Source organism: Eschscholzia californica, unplaced genomic scaffold, assembly GCF_041429995.1.
Source record: "Eschscholzia californica isolate CP2 unplaced genomic scaffold, dmEscCali1.0.p SCAF_1, whole genome shotgun sequence".
Classification (NCBI taxonomy): Eukaryota; Viridiplantae; Streptophyta; class Magnoliopsida; order Ranunculales; family Papaveraceae; genus Eschscholzia; species Eschscholzia californica.
In genome coordinates, this window is record NW_028238198.1 from 13,888,182 (window position 1) to 13,903,103 (window position 14,922).

At 38.6% G+C, this 14,922-nt stretch overlaps 3 protein-coding genes across 4 annotated transcripts; 2 read left to right on the forward strand and 1 right to left on the reverse strand.

Moving 5' to 3' along the window:
* The first annotated feature begins 1,371 nt into the window (after positions 1-1,371).
* On the forward strand, positions 1,372-2,550 carry LOC147564337 (uncharacterized). Its single transcript, XM_086645152.1, has 3 exons — positions 1,372-1,635; positions 1,730-1,915; positions 2,174-2,550. The coding sequence occupies exons 1-3, from the start codon at positions 1,484-1,486 to the stop codon at positions 2,427-2,429; spliced, it is 594 nt and encodes a 197-aa protein (XP_086501278.1). The 5' UTR covers positions 1,372-1,483; the 3' UTR covers positions 2,430-2,550.
* A 5,800-nt stretch (positions 2,551-8,350) lies between these two features.
* Positions 8,351-11,385, forward strand: LOC147564338 (Tetratricopeptide repeat (TPR)-like superfamily protein). The gene is made up of 2 exons (XM_086645165.1): positions 8,351-9,994; positions 10,107-11,385. The coding sequence occupies exon 1, from the start codon at positions 8,404-8,406 to the stop codon at positions 9,955-9,957; it is 1,554 nt and encodes a 517-aa protein (XP_086501291.1). The 5' UTR covers positions 8,351-8,403; the 3' UTR covers positions 9,958-9,994; positions 10,107-11,385.
* On the reverse strand, positions 10,858-13,860 carry NFU3 (NFU domain protein 3). 2 transcript variants are annotated; one of them, XM_086645194.1, is made up of 4 exons: positions 11,999-13,860; positions 11,789-11,906; positions 11,402-11,688; positions 10,858-11,269 (listed from the first exon to the last, which is right to left on the reverse strand). In XM_086645194.1, the coding sequence occupies exons 1-4, from the start codon at positions 12,107-12,109 to the stop codon at positions 11,078-11,080; spliced, it is 708 nt and encodes a 235-aa protein (XP_086501320.1). In that variant the 5' UTR covers positions 12,110-13,860; the 3' UTR covers positions 10,858-11,077. The 2 variants fall into 2 exon arrangements, with proteins under 2 accessions (XP_086501320.1, XP_086501325.1); XM_086645199.1 differs by having other exon boundaries at positions 11,789-11,891; positions 11,999-12,351.
* Positions 13,861-14,922: the final 1,062 nt, after the last annotated feature.

Below are 14,922 nucleotides of genomic sequence, written 5' to 3' on the forward strand. Positions count from 1 at the left end.
ACAAAAAGTGTCTAGTACACAATCAAATGACTGGTACATAAAACAATTCTGGGTACATAAGAAAATTCTCAGTACAAAAGTTTCTCGTACATAACTAAATGGCTAGTACATAGAATAATTCCCGGTACACAAGAAAATTCCCAGTACAAAAGTGTCTTGTACATAACCAAATGATCAGTACATAAAACAATCCACGGTACACAAGAAAATTCTCTGTACAAAAGTGTCCAGCACATAACTAAATGGCTAGTACATAAAACAATTCCCGGTACACAAGAAAATACCTAGTACAAAAGTGTCTAGTACATAACCAAATGGCTAGTACATAAAACAATTCCCGGTACACAAGAAAATTCTCGGTACAAAAGTGTCTAGCACATTACCAAATAAGTGTCTAACACATAACCAAATTGTTAATAAATAAAACAATTTCCGGTACACAAGAAAATTCCTAGTACAAAAGTGTATAGTACAATGGCTAGTACATAAAACAATTCCCAGTACACAAGAAAATTCTCAGTACAAAGGTGTAGCACATAACCAAATGGCTAGTACATAAAACAATTTTCGATACACAAGGAAATTTCTGGCACAAAAGAAAATTCTCAGTATTACAGTGTCCAGTACACAAAAAAATGTACAGTACAAAACCTATTGTTCAAAAAAATTTACAATACAGAAAATCTAAACAAATGCCCAAAATATAAGGAGAAAAATGATAAAGAGGGAAATAAAATCTCGATATAAATCTCAAACTTGAAAATGAAATCTATCAAAAAAAAAAAACTTTAAGATTTACCAAAAAAAATAGGGGGAAGAGAGATAAATTTACCGTAAATTTATGAGAGAAATTAGGGGGAGAGATGAATCTAGAGAAAAAATTCTGGAAGGATAAAGTAGTTATAGAAAGAGAGAAATAAAATAATTAGAGAGAAATAAAATAATTTAGGAGAAAAAATCTGGAGAGATAAAGTAGTTATAGATAATTTAGGAGAGAGAAATAAAATAACTAGAGAGAGAAACTGTTTGAGAGAAATAAGGAGGAGAGATAAATAAAGTTGAGAAGAGATAAGGGAAGGAAAGGACACATGTCACGTTTGAATTAAAAGAACGTGGGAGAGTATGGGATTGGGTGAATGGCATTTCTTGTAATTTCATGAAAAATGAAGCCTTAATGACAAACAAAACTTCCTCCTGACACGCTGGACCTGCTCCCTATTTTCTCTCTGCAGTGGGGCGGGTCCTTATTTAGTCCAAGGGATTGGGCCTTTTGCCCAACCCCTCTTTACAAAATTCCATGAAGTCCATTGGGTGATCGACACGTGTAAAATTTAGCATCACAAAGATGATATATCACCCCAAAAGTAATCTACAAAACAAAGTAGACAAAACCATTTAGAAGAGAACAGAAAACAACTTACTCTCCTCACACTTGAAATCTAAAAGAGAAAAAAAAACTAGTAGTAGTATCAGAGTAACATCAATGGCTCTTGCTTCGTCACAACAAAGTTTTCTCACAAATTTTCTTATTTCAACCCAAAAACCCAAACTCAAGAATATCAACTCATCTTCAACAACATTACTAGTCTCATGTAAATCTCCTTCCATGAACAACAATCACCATGACCCATCTAGGTAAGTTTCATATTTCGAAAGAGAAACAACCAACCTAATTTGAGATTTGTACCTCAATTGAGTTCTTATTCTTTGTTTAATTTGGAATTTGCAGGAAAGAAGATATGGGATTGGGTAAATTGGTGGTAATAACATTAGTTGCTGGAGCTTTGACATTTGGGTCAGTTCATGATGCTATGGCTGGCAAGAGTGGTGGTAGAATTGGAGGTCAGGCTTTCCGGTCATCGTCTCCTCGACCATCTTCCCCTCGACAGTCTTCTCCTCGAATCAATAATTCAAGGTACGTAATTTAATTAAGATTGTGTTTGATAGCAAGTAAATGTGTAGTATGTTCATTTTCTAGAGTATCCACGAAAGTGATATTGTATATCGTGGAATGGTTTAAAACCACACATTCTAGCCCGTATTGAGTTGAGAGGTTGGCACTTCTACGAAAAAAACAACAAAAACTTTGTTATAGTAATAGCCATTTTATCTTTGGTAGTATAACTGTCTTATCGTTATTTAATTGTATAATCGAAATAAGAAATTGAAACAGGACCAATATCTATATCAACCCACGTGTGGCACCACCTCTTGTTGGTGGATATGGTTATGGATACGGAGTTCCATTTTACGGTGGATGGGGGTGGTCGCCGTTCTCCTTTTTTGCACCAGGACCTAGCGCGGCTATCGGATTTGGGGGAGGGTTTGAAGTTATTGCACTATTTATGTTCCTTGGAGCAATTAGTGCTGTAGTAAGGAGATTTACCCGATCAAGGAATGACGAAGAAGACGATGACTACTACAATTGAACTAGTATTTGTTAATTGTCTTTACTTAGTGATAAGCTTATTTACGAGAATTGTATACTGAGGTTGTATTAAGAATAATTACTATACTTTCCATAGAAATGTTATAAAGAATTATCCCACAGAGACAAAGTATTACAGATCAAGAGTTGCTCCACTAAAAGGCATTTTGGTTCTGTGCTGGATGGGTCATAAGTTTGAGTATTATTTATTTGGTTTCTACTTAATGAATCAAGTTTACTATAATCAAATCTGATTCTTGAAACTAGGAGCATAAAATGATCAATATGCAGAATACGAACAAGTAATTGTTGAGATCCCTGCGGGAACATACACCTTGAGTTATAAAAAGAGTGTGAAGAGGGAAATACCTCTTGAATAATAATAGCTTGAACACAGAGAGAAGACAAGAAAGAGAGAGAGAGAGATATGTGAGAAGATTTCTCTGTGTGTTTTATTCATTGATTTACACAAGTATTTATAGGTTTACAAGGGATTTACATATAGAAGTAATTTAGGAATAATGGGAAACTTCCCTATTCATGAATATTGGGAAACTTCCCTATTCATGAATATTACAATAATTAACAACTTTACATAATAGCAAAACTGCTATATTCTAACACTCCCCCTCAAGTTGGAGCCGAAAGGGACGTGAGGCCCAACTTGCCAATAATCGTCTTGAATGCATCAGCTCCTAGTGGTTTGGTAAAGATATCCGCTAGTTGTTCAGAAGTTGGTGTGAAACGAGGAGCGATGACATTTGCTTTGATCTTTTCCCGAACGAAGTGACAATCAATCTCAATATGCTTTGTTCGTTCATGGAAGACTGGGTTATCGGCGATATGGAGAGCAGCTTTGTTATCACAGTGAACCGTCATGGGTGAAGAATGTGTGATGCCAAGATCTTTGAGAAGGTACTTCAGCCATTGAAGCTCACTAGTGAGATGTGCTAGCGCACGATACTCTGCTTCAGCAGAAGATTTAGCAATCGTTGGTTGTTTCTTAGATTTCCAAGAGAGAGGGCTAGGACCCAACATAGTGAAGTAACCCGTGGTAGAACGACGAGTGGAGGGGCATCCAACCCTGTCAGAGTCACAGTATCCAGTGATGTGCAGAGAACTGGAAGAAGAGAGAAGAAGGCCATGGCCAATGGATCCTTTGACATAACGAAGGACCCAATGAGTAGCATCAAGGTGAGTAGTGCTGGGTTTTTGTAGAAATTGACTAAGATTATTGACCGCATAACAGATATCAGGACGTGTTACGGTGAGATAGAGAAGACGACCAATCAGCCGTCTGTAAACGGTGGGATCCGGAAGAGGATCACCATCAGAAGGACTGAGGCGAAGTTTCTGTTCCATTGGGAAAGGAGAAGGACGACATGCCGAAAGACCAGAGTCTTTAATGATGTCAAGGGCATATTTGCGTTGACAAAGGAATATGCCTTTGGAGGATCGGGAGACCTCGATCCCTAAAAAATATTTAAGAGGACCCAAATCCTTGAGAGAGAAAGTGGCGTGGAGAAAGGATTTAAGTTTGGAAATGGCAGATTCATCATTTCCAGTGATGACAATATCATCTACGTAAACTAGAACGTATAGATGTACGGAAGATGTGCAGAGAGAAAATAATGAATAGTCAGAGAGGGATTGAGTGAAACCCTTCTTGATAAGGACGGATGAAAATTTTGAGAACCATTGACGAGATGCTTGTTTAAGGCCATAGAGAGATTTCTGAAGGCGACAGACTTTGGACTCCCCCTGTTTGGAGAAACCGGGAGGTAATTTCATGAAGACCTCTTCATCGAGGTCGCCTTGGAGAAAGGCATTATTTACATCTAGTTGGTGGAGAGACCAACCTTTAATAGACGCGATTGATAGAAGAACGCGTACAGTAACTAACTTTGCGACGGGGGCAAAGGTGTCATGAAAATCGAGACCCTCGATTTGTGTGTATCCTTTTGCTACAAGACGGGCTTTGTAGCGTTCAATGGAACCATCGGCTTTGAATTTGATTTTGTAGACCCATCTACATCCGATGGCCCTTTTTCCAGAAGGAAGGTCTGTAATGGTCCATGTGTTATTTGATTCTAAAGCGGAAATTTCTTTAGACATTGCCTCACGCCAATGAGGTGATTTGATGGCTTGAGAAAAAGAAGTGGGTTCAACGGTTGTGATTACCGAATTGAGAAAGACTTGATGAGACCCCGAGAATTGTTCAAAATTTAGATATTGAGTAAGAGGGTAGACCACATCAGAATCCGGGTAAGAGTGACAGATGTAGTCATTGAGATAAGTGGGTGGTCGGCGGTTGCGGGATGGCCGTGAAGGATGAATTGGACCATCGGGAGGAGGCGTCCCTAGAGATGTGGGTGCGTGATGGAGGAGGGAGCCGGGCTCTGGCTTTGGTCCGTGAGGAGCCCAGGAGTGCCCGAAGAGGAGTCGCTGTCGGGCTGACTCGAAGCGGAAGGGACAGAGCCGAAAAGCCGTGAGGGAGTGCCTATAGGCACATCAGACGCTTGATGAGATGCTTGACGAGGAGCCGATGGTGATGTCCTCGGAAAATTAAAGGAACCATCATCGTGGATGGAGACCATCGGTCGGTAAGGAGGAGGAGAAGAGATCGGATGTTTAGACAACACCGGAAATTTGTCTTCGTAAAAAAGGACATCACGAGAGGTGATTATTTTACGAGAATTCAAGTCGAAAACGCGATATCCTTTTTTATTGTGGGGATAGCCAACGAAAATACCCGGAGATGCTCGGGAATCTAACTTTGTTTTTACCAAAGGACGTCTAGTAAAGCATAGACATCCAAAGACCCGAAGATGGTCAAATTTGGGAGGAGAACCCAAGAGTTTTTCATGAGGAGAAATGTCTTGTAATGTTGGTGTTGGCAATTTGTTGATGAGATATACTGCCGTTAGAACACATTCACCCCAAAAGGAAATTGGGAGATGGGCTTGAAGACGTAAGGACGTGCTACTTCCAGAATGTGTCGATGTTTTCTTTCGACGATGCCATTCTGTTGAGGAGTATGAGGACAACTAGTTTGATGAATAATGCCCTTCTTACGGAACCATGATTGAAGTTCATGATTCATAAATTCCATACCATTATCAGATCGGATTGATTGAATTTTCGGAATAGGAAACGTTCCTTGTCTGGATTGTAAATTGGAGATGGAAGAATCAAATTGAGTTGATATATAATTAGAAAAATTCTTAAGAAATTGAGTAGTGTCGGATTTATTTGACATTAAAAAAATCCAAGTGAAACGAGTAAAATCGTCCACTAAAGTTAAGAAATAACGACAACCAGAGTTTGACGGGACGGAGAAAGGTCCCCATAAATCCGCATGAATTAATTCAAAGGGACGAGAAGAAGTAAAATTGCTTAACGGAAAAGATAAACGTGTAAATTTGGACAAGGGACAAATTTCGCACGGATTTTTATTGAATGAAACTGATTTCATACATTGAGTTCTTGAAATTAAAGACTTAAAAATAGAAGAAGAGGATGTCCGAGGCGGCAATGCCAAATATCGGAAACATCTTTATTATATAGACTATTACTAGAAATTGAAAAGGAACAAATCCTAATATCCGTGCGGAGAAAGTATAGTCCTTCATGGAGATCACCAAGTCCAATCCTCGTTTTCGTCACTGGGTCCTGAAAGACACATGAAGAAAAATCGAATGTTACTAAACATCAAAGAGAATTGGTGAGTTGGGAGACAGAAATTAAATTGATTTTAAATTCCGGAACATGTAAAACGTTTTTGAGAATTAAATTTGAATTGAAAACAATCGTTCCAATGTGACGTACTTGAATACGTTTACCGTCCGGTAAACGGACAAAACATTGAGGTGGAGCATCAACATAATGTGAGAAACGAGATAAAGAACTACATATATGTTTGGCGGCACCGGAATCAATAACCCAAGGAGAAGAGAGGAATTGAATACCTGTAAAGTTAATACCTGCGTCGGTAGATCCTTGAGTAGGATTGGAAGTGCCGTTAGAATGGCGTTGGTGATCGAGAAGTGAAAGAAAACCTTGACATTCCTCTTGAGTTAATGAGGTGGCTAGAGGTGCTCCCGTTGGAGGATCAACCGTCTCGGTTACGGTGGCGGCAAGTGGACCGGTCGGTCGTGGTGGGCGATTTGGCCGAGCACCCGAGTTAGAACGGTTTAGATAACCGTTTAATTGATAACATGTAGACCGGACGTGGCCATGTTGTTGACAATAGTCACAAAAGGGACGAGCTCGTTTAGGACGTTGAGCGTTTGGTTTCTCCATTCGAAAATTTCGTTGATCATTGTTGTATGTTGCAAGGGTGGCGGCTTCCGGTGGATTGGAAGTAGCGGCCATGATATTTTGTTGGATTTCTTCTTGTTTGACAAGAGAATGAATCTTTAGGATTGAAGGAAAATGATCCATTAACAAAATTTGACTTCGAATTGCCAAAAAATGGTCATGAAGCCCTTGAAGAAATTCCATAGCACGTTCTTGATTAGTACGATCAAGTAACGATTTCCCTTGACCACAAATACATGGATCGATTACCATGAGGGATTGTAACTTATCTTGTAGAGTTTCGAGTTGAGTAAAATAGGAGGAGACATCATGTTTTGAAGGATGAAATTGCCCGTTTCAATTGATAAATTTTGGGGGCATTGGTTTGAAAAAACCTTTCATAAAGATTACGCCAAATATCGGCGGCACTTTCATCGTATAAAACGGAAGACCGAATATCCGGAGCAATGGAATTGATAATCCAACTACTAACAAGATCATTACACCTTCCCCATGAGTGTAATTGATTTGGAGAAGTGGGTTTGGGAATAGAACCATCTACAAACCCGAATTTATCTTTTGCCCGAAGAGCCATCTTCATGGCTCTTGACCAAGAGGCATAGTTATCTCCGGTTAATAATGGAGTGATGAGAATAGTAGTTGGTGAGTCAGAGTGATGAACATCAAACACCGGATTAGGTGGAGAATGAGGAGTATAGTCTCCAGAATCGACTTCAGTAGTAGTCATGATAGAAGAAATTGATTATTAAAAAAAACTAAATTGGCTCTTATACCATGTGAAGTGGGAAATACCTCTTGAATAATAATAGCTTGAACACAGAGAGAGAAGACAAGAAAGAGAGAGAGAGATATGTGAGAAGATTTCTCTGTGTGTTTTATTCATTGATTTACACAAGTATTTATAGGTTTACAAGGGATTTACATATAGAAGTAATTTAGGAATAATGGGAAACTTGGGAAACTTCCCTATTCATGAATATTACAATAATTAACAACTTTACATAATAGCAAAACTGCTATATTCTAACAAAGAGTGTTCCATTTTTTTTGTATCATAGAAGTGAACATACATATGGAGAGCAATACAAGCGTTGTGCTGTTAGGCGACACAGTGGAGTGTTGCACCCTAAATGGCGAGAGTCCAAGCATCACTTGTTTACTGTCCAACTCAACTAGCATGGGACACGTGGAAATGACCACCTTGTATGGCTAAATGCTCTTGAGTGACCGATAGCGAAATAGTATTGTGAGGGACTTATTATCTCGTCCATCAACAACACCCTCTCGTTCAACTACTCCCATATAAGTAATTGTATGATGAACCCGTGATAGTTGATATTTGAAACTCGACTACATTCTTGATGTATCACTTTCTACCCCATTCTATGACTTTGTCTATGTGAGAAGGATGTAGATTTCGTCGTTAACCATTTTGTAGTGTACACGGATAACTAAACCTCACGTAATATGTTCCATCAAAATATGGAACCATTCGTTCTCTACCGGCACGGGTTATACAGTAAATTCATAGACCCGAATGAGACCTATTTGCCTCCGGGCCGACCCGGCCCATTATCATACATTTTCCTTCTTCCAACCGTTGCACTTAAAAAACTAATTCACACTCCAAAGCAGAGACCTTTCTTTACAACACAATGATCCCAGCAGTAAGAAATCCATGGAAACCTATCAATCATATCATCAACAATAACCTCTTAAACCCTAAATTTTCTCTCTCTATCTCTTCAATATCAGCAGTAAACCAACCATCTTCCGAAACTGAAATCAACAGAATCACCAAACTAATCAATGATCATCCATACCCAGACTATCAATCTCTTCAATCTCACCTTCTCCATCATATCCCACTCTCTATCCTCTCCAATCATCTCATCGAAAATGTCCTTGGTCGTCTCTTCTCTGGTCATTCTAATGGCCTCAAAGCTTTTGAATTCTTCAAATTCTCTCTCTACAACTCTCAAATCTTCAAACCCACATCTGATTCCTTTGAAAAAACACTTCATATTCTTACCCGGATGAAATGTTTTGATAAAGCTTGGGAATTGATGAAAGATATCAAACAAAAATACCCAAATTTACTTACCCTTAAGTCTATGAGCATTGTTTTATCGAAATTTGCCAAATTTCAATCTTATGAAGATACCCTAGAAGCTTTTGAGAAAATGGAGAAAGAAATTTTTGTGGGTAGGGTTTTTGGGGTTGATGAATTTAATGTACTTTTAAAAGCTTTTTGTTCACAGAGACAAATGAAAGAAGCTAAAGCTGTGTTCCGGGAGATGTATCCAAGGTTTAGCCCTAATATCCAAACTTTAAATATTTTGCTATTAGGGTTTAAAGAAACTGGTAATATTACTGCTGTTGAATTGTTTTATCATGAAATGATTAGAAGAGGGTTTAACCCTAATTTAGTAACTTATAATATTAGAATTGATGCTTATTGTAAGAAAGGTAGTTTTGGTGATGGATTAAGGATTTTTGAGGAGATGGGTAAGCTTGGTTTCGTACCTTCATTAGAAACAATCACTACTTTGATTCATGGTGCGGGTATTGCTCGTAACGTTAATAAAGCACGTCAATTGTTCGATGAAATGTCAACTAGAAACTTGTCTCCTGATATTGGAGCATATAATGCTTTGATGAGTTGTTATATTCGATCGAGAGATTTGAAGTCTGCGATTAGGTTAATGGATGAAATGGAAGAGAAAGGAATTGGGCATGATAATGTGACATACCACACAATGTACTTTGGATTGGTGAAGTCAAATGCTATTGATGATGTTTGTGTGATTTATCGAAGGATGGTTGAAAAGAATTTCGTACCCAAATCATGTACAGTGGTGATGCTGATGAAATACTTCTGTGAGAATCGACGAATTGATTTGGGTATGGAGCTCTGGGATTATCTGGTCGATAGAGGTGCTTGTCCTCATGGACATGCTGTGGATCTTCTGGTAACTGGATTATGCTGTCGAGGACAAGTAGAGGCGGCTTATGAGTGTTTGAAGCAAGTGGTAGAGAGAGGAAGACATCCAAATGAAGGCGGGTTTCGGGTTTTGGAGAGGTTTTTGGTCCAAGCAGGGGAAGGAGAGAAGTTAACGAAACTCGAAAAGATGATTAAGAGGCTACAAACTGTGTTGCCTCCATCTAAAGGTCATGCTCTTCGTATTCCTGGTTCAAACAGTTTGTAAATTACAGTATTCGGAATTAATGGATGCAACAAGTGAGGTAATCTATGGGTATTTTGCGCAAGTTCATTTATAGATGAAGTCTCTTCTTTTCATTTCTTTTCATCTCCATGTATATCCCTTGCTTACCAATTTCTGTTAATATATGCCAGGCTTCTTGATAAATACGGGAAACCTAATATGCATTTGATGGTAAACGGAAAGATGTCAAACTGCAACGAGATGGTTTGAACTCCTTTTACGGCTCTGAAACACTAGTAACTCAGAAGTTGAAATCTGTTTAAACTCTTTTTACGGCTTCAAGCGATACGTATCATGTGCAAAAAGCAGAAGAGTCTGCAGACCATCTCTTTGCGCACTACAAGTTGCATCAGGCTTATGGATTTATTTTATAAAATCTGGCAAGATTAGTTGGTGTTTTCCTTATTCAATACAACAAACCATAGAGTAATGGGAGACGAAAAGAAAAAGGAAGAGATATCTGGAACGTGATCCCAGAAGCCAACATGTGGTGTATATAGAAAGATGAAAAGAACAAGATCTTTAACAATCTCGTTCCATGAGTATTTAACTGGGAGACTGTTATGTCGTAACATATAGACATACAATTACATGTATCGGTACTTTCATGTAAAGTTTTCCCATTAATATATTACTTCAAATTTTCAAAAAAAATCTGTTCGAACCCTTGATAGTAGTTGACCAAATTAGACATCTCTGAACCCGCTTTGATCAGTTAGAACCATATAATGGGAGGTTCAAACAACAGCTCAAACTGTATAATGGAAAGGCTGAACTGCTACCATTATTGAAAGCAATTGATATCCAAAGTTGCACTAATATTCAAGTTTAAAGTTCAAACGGATCAACTGAAAGACTCGGAAAGTAATGGAAGCAATGAGATTGAGGTAATCAATTTCTATTTCTTCTTCAAGTCTATAATACAGATTCCATCAAATAAAAGTTTTTGGGATTGTCATAGCCACTGTATATTGCAAGAATAACATCTTGAAGAACGATACTTTACATAGTTATGTTCGCGTACCTGTTACCTAATCCATGTTGCAGAAAGCAGATCATCTTTGGAATCAATCTCAATATTTCACTGTCGAATATTTATTCACTAGTCTATCAACTGTGTAGCTGCAATGCTGGGTATTTTCTCTCTCAATTTTTGTGTTAAAGCAACTCGCACTGTCATAACACCTGCCGCAGGTCCGCTCAGCCGCACTTTCACCACGTAACCATCAATCTGAATAAGCTCAAGCACTCCACCTCCGGTCCCTGTAAGGTATGGTCTTATCTCCGAAAGAACCTGAGCCATGAAAGATGTTAAGAATATGGTATAAGCTTAATAATGAATGCTTAATTTTATCTTACATATTCAACATTTCATGATTATGTAATATGATTTCGTTAATTTTTTCTTAATTAATCAATTGCTTACCTTTTCGACGTTTTCTTCATTGAGTTCAAGTCCAGTTTCAGTATCCATGATTTGCTCTACTTCTAAGATTTCTGGTATCTTATCTTTGAGTCGAGTTTCGATTCCAAATTTAAGAGTCATGGTTGAACTTGGACATGAACCACATGCTCCTTGTAGCTTCAATATCACAACAAGACCATCTATCTCATGAAGAACTACATTTCCTCCATCGGCCATTAAACCCGGTCGAACTTCATCTAAAACTTTCTCGACATTTTCTTCCGTTAATGGAAGAACGGACACAATTCCTAGAGCATCAAAATACCAAAACAAAATCAAAATCAGAGAAAGAAAAAACCCGCGTGTCGATCAAAAGAAGTAAACAACCAACCCATATTCTTGGATTACCTGCTCTGTTTCTCCTTCGGCGGCTAGAAGTGACCCAAAGGAGGTGTTCTATATTAAAATGACCTTTGAGAAATGCAGTTTGTTTCGACGAGACTGAATTGAACTGTGAAATGTTATTCTGGAAAAGTGAATATACAATTCAAAATTACAGTAGAGATTGGTTCAGATGAAGGAGAAGACTTGGAGAAAATGTGATGAGAAAAAAAATACCTTCAAGGGAGATAAATGGGTAACTGAGATTGTTTCAGATTGACTGAACCATGAAGTTCTTGTTCTTGCTGTTGCTTTCAGTCCTTGGATTTGTGTTGAAAACAAACCCATTTTTTCTCTGTTCTGCTCAAACAGAACTACCCATTAAAGATCTTTACTTGAACTTGTAGATTTTCACTGGTTTGTTATCTAGTCTTGTTTTTGTTTCTGCAATTCTGAAGGAAATTTGAATGTTTTGTTTGGGTTATGATAAGTTGCTTGTTTTCTGGGGTCAGAAAATGAGATTTTGTGTAAGAAATTAGTGGATAGAATCATAGAACCCAATGCCCTAAAATGTTAGATCAGAAGAGGACGCGTAGGATCCAAACACCAAAAAGAAAGTATATGGGTTAGTTCCATTTTAGCCCCCAGATGTGACCAACCGGCCATTTTGGCCCTCTAGATTGTCCAATGGACGTTTCCGCCCCTGTAGACAATTTTGTCATCTAAAACTTTAATTTTTCTTTCCAAAACTACCCTCTTTTCCAATGAATTTCTTTTTTTTTTTCCTCTTCTTTTATGTCATTTTCTCATGTATAAACTTGTGATGTCAGTTTATGAAAAAAAAATTGTGATGTCAAAACTTAATTGAAGTGCTAGTTACATAGGTGGTCTTCTTTAGTATATGTAATGTTTTGTTGCTCACACATCTAACCGCGTTGAATAGGACAAGGAGTAATATCGTCTCTTCATTTTCGTTCAAAGTGTGTGCAAAGACAACATTGCCCCTTGTCTTATCCATGTAGTGGGGATGCCTCATGTACGTTGTATGAGTCAAAATACGTCACCAGAGAGCACTTCCAGGAATCCACGATTAATGGGCTTACACAGTGACCAAGGTCATGAATTAATAACTAATGGGTCTGAACCATCTACCTTCGGGCACCCCGAAGCAACGATAAAATACGTAAGCACATCTAGCCCTAGATAAAGAGGTCAGGCCTCACCTCCTCAGCGGACCTGTCACCATGTATCTGTTGGGAGACGTTACAGTCATTCAAGATGACAATATCATGGATATGCCCGTTAACGGGTTACGATATCCATATTTATGGTGACAACCCATGCTTACCACCATAAAAGATAGCTGTTGACCACCAACACTATAAAAGAAACGAGAGAGAGAGATGATACAGATCATCCAGCTTCCGACTAAAACACCTGAGAATCTGATACTGGGCAAACACATCGAGTATTTGCTTAACACTATCATCTGATTATCACCAAACATACCGAATACAACTTACTTTCTCTCTCATAGAGTCTTGCTCTTTGATAGAATCTTGCTCCATCAGATAATCCTGCTTACTTCCTCTCATCTAAGTACGGTCTTATATTCGGATACAAGACCTTATCACCGTTCACAGAAGGTGCAGAACCTTATCAAGTATTGTTTACAGAGGGAGCAAGACCTTATTCACCAAGGTACAAGACTTATTATCAAGTACAGGACCTTGAGGAAGCAAGCACCTACTTTCTCTCTCCTAACAACCACGTGTGATCAAGGGTTTCATACCTTATCAAGGGTTCGACCACTTTATCAACAACGGTTTGATTACTTTATGTCTCCTAAAGGTCAGGCCTTTTACACATCTCCCACGTGATTGTCTAACTAGATCAGACCCTTGAAGATCTCGACGTCACCCCCGTGATTATCCACATACAAGATCAGACCCTAAAGATTCCCACTTATTTACGATACGTACCCCTGAACAAGGCAAACCTATCCAGGGTTGTCTCATCCACAAGGCAGACCTCATAAGTATTGTCATAATCTCTATCCAAACAAGTCAGTCTATCCGTAGAGTTCGAGCTTCAGCCACGCTAAAAGAGGATTTCGTACTCGAAATCAAACATACCACCATCACGAACAGTATGCAATCAAGTGTAGCAAATGCTAGAACATATGTGTTATATAAGCACAAGAAATGCAAAACAACATAAGACACTCTGTAACCAGAGTTTCAGCCAACAACATTCACAAGCTCGCTACAACAAATCATAAGTTACACATGATCAGACTTGATACAAGTGAGTCACAAGCGATGTGCAATCTATATATCACAATAACAGACTCATATGATATCAAAGCTTCCATAACAGTGTCTCGTAACAAGATCTATTATGCAATTCTTGAAATCCGTACATTTCAATTTCTCTTTCGATGGGTTATAACCAATTTCGAGGTCTACTTGATAGCTTGCTATCCGTGTTTGCATCGACTTAATCCTCTCCAATAAATCATGCGACCCCTCAGTCATCGCACCTCTTATGAGCAGGAAGCAAGCGAACCTCTAGTTGGTTAATTACTTCTCAAACTAGAAGTACGTAGCCCACAAGAATGAACTTGTGTTTGCATCGATCACCATGTCGAGCCAACCACTAAATCGCAATGGAATATCCTTGTCACAACCAATTTCCGAAGTCCACTAGTCGATTTGATTTGACCCATGTGTTTGCATCGACTTAAACCTCTCAATAGACAATGGACCTCCCAAATAGAGAATCCGTGCAACACAAGAACTTTAATATGAGCAGGAGGCGAACCAACTTCTGATTGGTAAATTACTTCTCAAACTAGAAGTATGTGGTCCACAAGAATGAACTTCTGTTTGCATCGATTACCATGTCGAGCCAACCACCTATTAATAAAGGATTACAACTGTTCATCCATACTAGACTCATGACCACGGTTCACTGGGTTGTTCTACTATCACGATATCAAACCCGTGTTTGCATCGACCCATGCGTCGAGCCAACCAACTTTAGTTCATTTCCTTTATTAGAACTCAAGATCATGGTTCACTAGGTTGTCCGATGTCACATCAACAATCCTGTGTTTATATCGATTCACGTGTCGAGTCAACCAGTCTTAATTCAATCCA

Coding starts and splice junctions, on each gene's coding strand:
- NFU3 (XM_086645194.1), bottom strand. CDS start 12,109: ATGGGTTTGTTTTCAACACAAATCCAAGGACTGAAAGCAACAGCAAGA. Junction 11,907..11,998: donor CCCATTTATCTCCCTTGAAG/GTATTTTTTTTC, acceptor TCACTTTTCCAG/AATAACATTTCACAGTTCAA. Junction 11,270..11,401: donor ATGAAGAAAACGTCGAAAAG/GTAAGCAATTGA, acceptor TTCATGGCTCAG/GTTCTTTCGGAGATAAGACC.
- LOC147564338 (XM_086645165.1), top strand. CDS start 8,404: ATGATCCCAGCAGTAAGAAATCCATGGAAACCTATCAATCATATCATC.
- LOC147564337 (XM_086645152.1), top strand. CDS start 1,484: ATGGCTCTTGCTTCGTCACAACAAAGTTTTCTCACAAATTTTCTTATT. Junction 1,636..1,729: donor AATCACCATGACCCATCTAG/GTAAGTTTCATA, acceptor TGGAATTTGCAG/GAAAGAAGATATGGGATTGG. Junction 1,916..2,173: donor CCTCGAATCAATAATTCAAG/GTACGTAATTTA, acceptor AAATTGAAACAG/GACCAATATCTATATCAACC.